The sequence below is a fragment of the Rhinopithecus bieti genome, unplaced genomic scaffold (genome assembly GCF_001698545.2).
Source record: "Rhinopithecus bieti isolate Rb0 unplaced genomic scaffold, ASM169854v2 scaffold_42745, whole genome shotgun sequence".
Lineage (NCBI taxonomy): Eukaryota > Metazoa > Chordata > Mammalia > Primates > Cercopithecidae > Rhinopithecus > Rhinopithecus bieti.
In genome coordinates, this window is record NW_016819184.1 from 3,841,429 (window position 1) to 3,847,944 (window position 6,516).

Here is a 6,516-nt window from a genome sequence, read left to right on the forward strand (position 1 = left end):
ACTTTTAAAATGTGTATTTTAAAGATACGTATATATCAAGCAATACAGAAATACTGAAGCAGAAAATGAAAGTTCTCTCATATCCACACCCCCGACCACCCAGAGAGGACCACCAGCGAACATTCTTTCAAAGATTTATTTAGCATGGATACATAAAATTTTACAAAAAGCCATCATATTCAAGGTGCTGTTTTGCAGTGTGTGTGTGTATGTGTGTGTGTGTGTGACAAGGTACTTTGCTGTGTGGGTGTGTGACACAGAGCAAGACTCTGTCTCCCAGATTGAAGTACAGTGGCACAATCATGGCTTATGGCTCACTGCAACCTCCGCCTCCCAGATTCAAGTAATTCTCATGCCTCAGCCTCCAGAGTAGCTGCGATTACAGGCGCATGGCGCTGGGTTAATTTTTGTATTTTTAGTAGAAACAGGGTTTTCACCATGTTGGCCAGGCTGGTCTCAAACTCCTGACCTGAAGAGATCTGTTCTGCCCACCTTGGCCTCCCAAAGTGCTGGGATTACAGACATGAGCCACTGAATCCAGCCCAAGCTTGCCTTTTTAAATTAACAAGTTACTGGTAGATATTTTTATATGTTAGTACATGGGATTTTAACTCAATTTTAAAACAAGGGTACTCTCTGTATAAAATAATTTTACAGACAACACCTCAATAAAACTGTGCACTTTACATAGTGATGAAAATATTTTAGATATGTTATGGCAAATTCCTAGAAGTAGAATTGTTGAGTTTTTGGATGTGTATAGGTTTAATTTTGATACATATTGCCAAAATGCCCTTTAAAAGGAGCATATGTCAACGTACCAACTGTATATAATTTCAAGTGAAAGTCCCCTAAAGATTATCCACCTTCTGCTACCAGATACAAGGTCTAAAGACACATTAACACATGTATACAAGAAGACCTAGCCAAGAATGATCATGGTAGCATCAGTACTGTAGTGACAAAAAATTGGAACTAATCTTTTCAGCAGAAGAGTAGATAAATAAATTGAGATATGTTTACATCACAAGATACTATCCATTTTCTCATCATCTATTAGATAAGTTATAGTATCTGTTATTTAGAGTCCACCTGGAATCACTATGCTTTACTTCAGCTCATATTCAATGTTAGCTTATAAAATATGTAAAATAATCTGCTGTTTATAAATATATACATATGTAGGATAAGTATAAAAACAAATGTATTCATTCAGCAAATATTTACTGAGAGCAAAATACATAGAATGTTAGAAAAAATGTTTACAATCATGGGTAAGATAAAGATATCTTATATAGGACACAAAAAACATTAACTACAAAAGAAAATAATTTGATAAATTGAGTTTCAATAAATTGAAAACCTCTACTCTTTGAAAATCACCATTAAGAAAATTAAAAGGCAATTCACAGAGTAGGAAAAAAATATTGATGATACGTAAGTCTAACAAAAGGCTTACATCCAGAATATATTAAAAATGCTTACAACTAACAAGAAGACATACAACCCAATTTTTTTTTTCTTTTTTTTTTTTTTGGTGGGGGATGGAGTTTTGCTCTTGTTACCCAGGCTGGAGTACAATGGCACGATCTCGGCTCACCACAACCTCCGCCTCCCAGGTTCAAGCAATTCTCCTGCCTCAGCCTCCCGAGTAGCTAGGATTACAGGCATGTGCCACTACTCCCAGCTAATTTTGTATTTTTAGTAGAGATGAGATTTCTCCATGTTGGTCAAGCTGGTCTCAAACTCCTGACCTCAGGTGATCCGCCCACTTGGGCCTCCCAAAGTGCTGGGATTACAGGCGTGAGCCACCATGCCTGGCCACAACCCAATTTTTAAATGAGTAGAATATTTGAAATCATCTTTTACAAAAAACTGACAAATGGCCAATAAGGATACAGTAAGATGACTAGTCATTGTGGAAATGCTAGTAAAAATGACAATGAAATGCTGAGAATGCCTAGAATGCAAAAAGACTGAAAATACCAAATGTTGGTGAAGATGTGGAACAACTGGAACTCTCATACACTGTGGGTGGAAACCTGCAATTGTATAACCATTTTAGACAGTTGGCAGTTTCTAACAAAGTTAAATATAGACCTGCCCAATGAACCAGCAATTCCATTCCGAGGTATTTACCGAAAATGAATGAAGCATGTCCACACAAAGGCTTGTACATCAATGTTCAGAGCAGCTTTAATCATAATCACCAAAACCTAAAAACACGCCAAATGCCAATCAGTAGATAAATGGATAGTGTTATACCTACACAATGAAATACTAGCCTGCAATAAAAATGAACTATTGGTACATGTAATAGTGTAGATAAATCTCAAAAAGAAATTACGGAAAGCAAGTGAAGGATTCTGAGCCAAGGAGCGACATGATCAGATTTAGGTTTTAACAGGAGCCCTCTGGTTACCATATTGAAAATAGACCAAAGTGAGGTGAAGGCAGGAGCGGGAGATCAGACAGGAGGCAACTCAGTAATCCAGGTGCAAATATGATGAAGGACGGACCAGGCAGGTAGCATGACAGGTCATGAAAAGTGATCAGATTCAGTCATCAAAAACTATCAGACTGAAGGACTCTCCACTCTACAACAATTAGACTTGGGCTGGGACACATCCTTTGAAGCATTTCTCATAAAATGTAGAAGAACCATCCAGGGACATCCCACCCTTTCTCCCTACACCCTCTCGCCACCAAATTAAAAATTTTAAATATGAGTAGACCTCCGATCAGTCAGAAACCAGAAAGAACAAACCAGTGTCTCCATGTTCCAAAGCCACTGCAACAGCACCCAGAAGACAGAAGCCAAGGAATCTAGAGAGGGAGAGGACTCAGACCAGAGAAGCAGGCAGTGAGAGCAGTGGAGAAGCAGAGCTGGCCTGATCTGCACATAGATGGAGGAATAAGATTACCATGAGGCCAGGTTAATATAGCAGCCATGATGTGGGGATACTGAACTTGGAAAGCAGCAAGAAATAGAAGCTGAACCTGAGACTCCTGCTTTGAACAAAAGTCTCCAGTGGATCCAATATGATCATGGTTTGGATAAGCCTCTTGACTACCGCCAGAGGCAGATGCAAATGCTCTCTAAAGAAAGGACTCACCAAGTTAGCTACCCAGTTTAAAATCAAAGATTAAACACAAGGGGAGGCAAGCAAACTGCAGTCAGAGATATACACTCTCCAAGAACCAAAGAGGCTGGAGTGTCAGATTCAGAATATCCAAGAGCTATGTACAAAACTTTAAAGAAACAGAAGATTCTATTACAAAGTGAGTATTAAAGAGCTAGGAATTAGCAGAAATAGTTGAGGAAAAAAGCAAATGGAAATTCCTACATATTGTTGAAATAAAGTAGGTAGGTCAAATGCAAATAAGGTAAAGATAAACAGATAATTACATATCTGAAGAATTGACTCAATTTACCCAAAATAAAACGAAGATGGAAAACACAAATAGAGGTTAAAAAAACAAAATGAGAAGATCATGCATATATTTAATCAGAGAACCAGAAAGGAATAATAAAAGGAAGAGAAGAGAGGAAATATTTACAGGAAAGTGTGTCATAACTAATTAAAAATATGAATTCAAAATTCCAGGATCCCAATAAAAACATGCCTAGACACATAAATATGAAACAGCAGAATATCAAAGGCAATAATATGATCCCAAAAACTAGAGAGCACACACACATCATCTACAAAAAAAGGTCAGAATGACAGAATTCTCAAAGATGACAATGCAGACTAGACAGTAATATAGTAAGATCTGCAGACAGAAGAGAAAAGGAGCTGTTCGGAGAACTATATGCTCAGCCAAAATTCCCTTCGGGAACAAGAATGAAATAAATGCATTTACCAATTTTAAAATGAAGGCATTCTGCAAGTATTTGCAAAGCACACCTGATAAAAGAATAGTATCCAAAATGTACAAAGAATTCTTAAAACCCAACAAGAAAAAAAGCCCCATTAAGAAATTAAGATCTGAATAAAAACTTTACCAAAGATGTACCAATGGCAAATAAGCATACTAAAAGATTCTCATCATCAAATGTCATTAGGGAATTGCAAACTGAAACATGATGCCAGTATACACACATTAGAATGGCTATAATTCAAAAGCCTAATGATACCCAAGTCCAGCAAAGATGCAGAGCAACAGGAACCCTCCTTCATTGCTGTTGGGACTACTAAATGGTACCGCCACTTCAGAAGTTTCTTACAAAGTTAAACACAGTCTTATCATGGGATTCGGCAATCATGCACCGAGGTAACTGCCCAGTTTATTTTAAAACTTGTACCTGAATGTTTACAACACCTTTATTTATAAGGCCAAACACTAGAAGCAACAGGTCCTTTGATAAGGGAATGGAGAAACTGGTATTTTTACAATGGAATATTTGTTATTCTGTGATAGAAAGTGAGCTGTCAAAGCCACGAAAAGTCATGGAGGAAACTTAAATACATATTTCTAAGTGAAAGAACCTAGTCTGTAAAGGTACATCTGTATTATCCCAACTATATACCACTCTGGAATAGGTAAAACCATGGAAACAGTAAGAAGAACAGTGGTTATCAGGAGCTTAAGAAGAGGGAAGAAGGGTTGAATAGGTGACAGATGGAGGATTTTATTCAGGGAGTAAAACTTTTTTTTTTTTTTTTTTTTTTGAGACAGAGCAAGGCTAGAGTGCAGTGACACGATCTCAGCTCACTGCAACCTCTGCCTCTGGGGTTCAAGTGATTCTCCTGCCTCAGCCTCCCGAGCAGCTGGGATTACAGGTGCCCACCACCACGCCCGGCTAATTTTTTTATTTTTAGTAGAGTCAGGATTTCACCATCTTGCCCAGGCTGGTCTCAAACTCCTGACCTCATGATCCACCTGCCTCAGCCTCCCAAAGTGCTGGGATTACAGGCGTGAGCCAATGTGCCCGGCCACTATTCTTGATGGTACTAGAATGGTGGCTATATGACACTGCATTTGTGAAAGTCTGTAGAACTTCACAGTACAAATAATGAAGTTTAGTGTTGCAAAGTTTAGAGAAGCATTTAGGAAGCTGGGGAATCCCAAGTTAGAATGCAGACTATGACAACATGTTGATGATACAAGAAATATCAAGATATAGATGACTAACAAAATTGTATATAATTTAGCTGTGTTACGAATGGATGAAATAACTTTACTGAAGGAGTAAGGGGAAAGGGTTTTGCCCTAAACTCTGGCAATGAGTGCAGTTTCTGAGACTAAAAGCAAAGGAAACTGGACATAAGCGCTGTACTCTAGTTGATAACACATTTCCCACAGAGATACAGCTTAACAATTCTGAAATTGCTGTGCATGTATACGGGAAATGAACAACTAGGTAAATTAATGGCAGATGATGAAGGCTAGATTTCTGTTGGAGTAGAGTTAACATATAAGCAAGGGAAGGAGACTAGAATGATCCATGTGGTAATGAATTACAGTTGGAGATATCAGTTGGACTCACTTTTAGTTTAACTCACATAAACAAATATTTGCAGGTATATTTGTATAAACAGGTAAGTAGACACTGATACATTTCTCAGAACTCCTTTGAGAAATAGCCGATTCAAGACTGAGGGCAGGAAATTATACAAAACGAGTCTAGAGCATCTTATTGTGCCAAAATGTAAGTTCATTTTTGTTTGTTTTTAAAAAGCCCATCCCACTATAGAAGAGGGATGCCAACGGGACACAGGAGAAACAAACCGAAAAAACTTCCAATGACCAAAACTGCAACATTTGAATAAATTAAACAGCACTGGATTAAAACTGAAAGTATAAACATATTCCTCAGTCCATACTGATATAAATGAGTGAATAAACAAACACAGGAGAAGAGGCAAAACTCCTATGCAAATAACTCATTAGATAGTCTCCCCTCAAGGAGCTGCAGCATAACTCCTCACTCCTGAAGTGTGGCTGCACACAGAGGCTTCCACAAAGTACATGGAAAGGAAGGGGGAAAGCGTCACTTTGCAATGGAGAAACCTGACGAACACTACCTCAGCCAGATGATTCAATAATCAACAGTACGGTCGGGCACCGTGGTTCATGCCTGTAATCCCAGCACTTTGGGAGGCCAGGGTGATTGGATCACAAGGTCAAGAGTTAAAGACCAGCCTGGCCAATATGGTGAAACCCCATCTCTACTAAAAATACAAAAATCAGCCGGGCATGGTCACAGGCACCGTAGTCCCAGCTACTCGGGAGGCTGAGGCAGGAGAATTGTTTGAACCTGGGAGGTGGAAGTTGCAGTGAGCTGAGATTGTGCCACTGCATTCCAGCTTAGGTGACAGAGAGAGACTCCGTCTCTAACTAACTAACTAAATAAATAATCAACAGTAGTTAAGTCATGTGGATAGTATATATTCTTAATTTGAGGTAACAAAAATCACATTTTTACCTCTGTGATTTTCCTCCCAAAAAAATCTATAAAATCCATCTATGAGAAAAAAAAAAAAAAAAAAAAAAAAAAAAAAAAAAAAA

General features: G+C 38.3%; 1 protein-coding gene across 7 annotated transcripts in view; it reads right to left on the bottom strand.

Moving 5' to 3' along the window:
- FANK1 (fibronectin type III and ankyrin repeat domains 1) overlaps nucleotides 1-6,516 on the bottom strand; it is a 120,355-nt gene that overhangs the window by 50,591 nt on the left and 63,248 nt on the right. For 4 of the 7 annotated variants that reach the window (XM_017858629.1, XM_017858632.1, XM_017858630.1 and 1 more), the window contains exon 1: nucleotides 2,140-2,183. The exons of the other annotated variants lie outside the window; for them this stretch is intronic. In XM_017858629.1, the coding sequence (XP_017714118.1) occupies nucleotides 2,140-2,179 (40 nt within the window). In that variant the 5' untranslated portion in view covers nucleotides 2,180-2,183. Of the gene's footprint in view, nucleotides 1-2,139; nucleotides 2,184-6,516 lie in introns of those variants that run through there. 7 annotated transcript variants of the gene reach the window in all.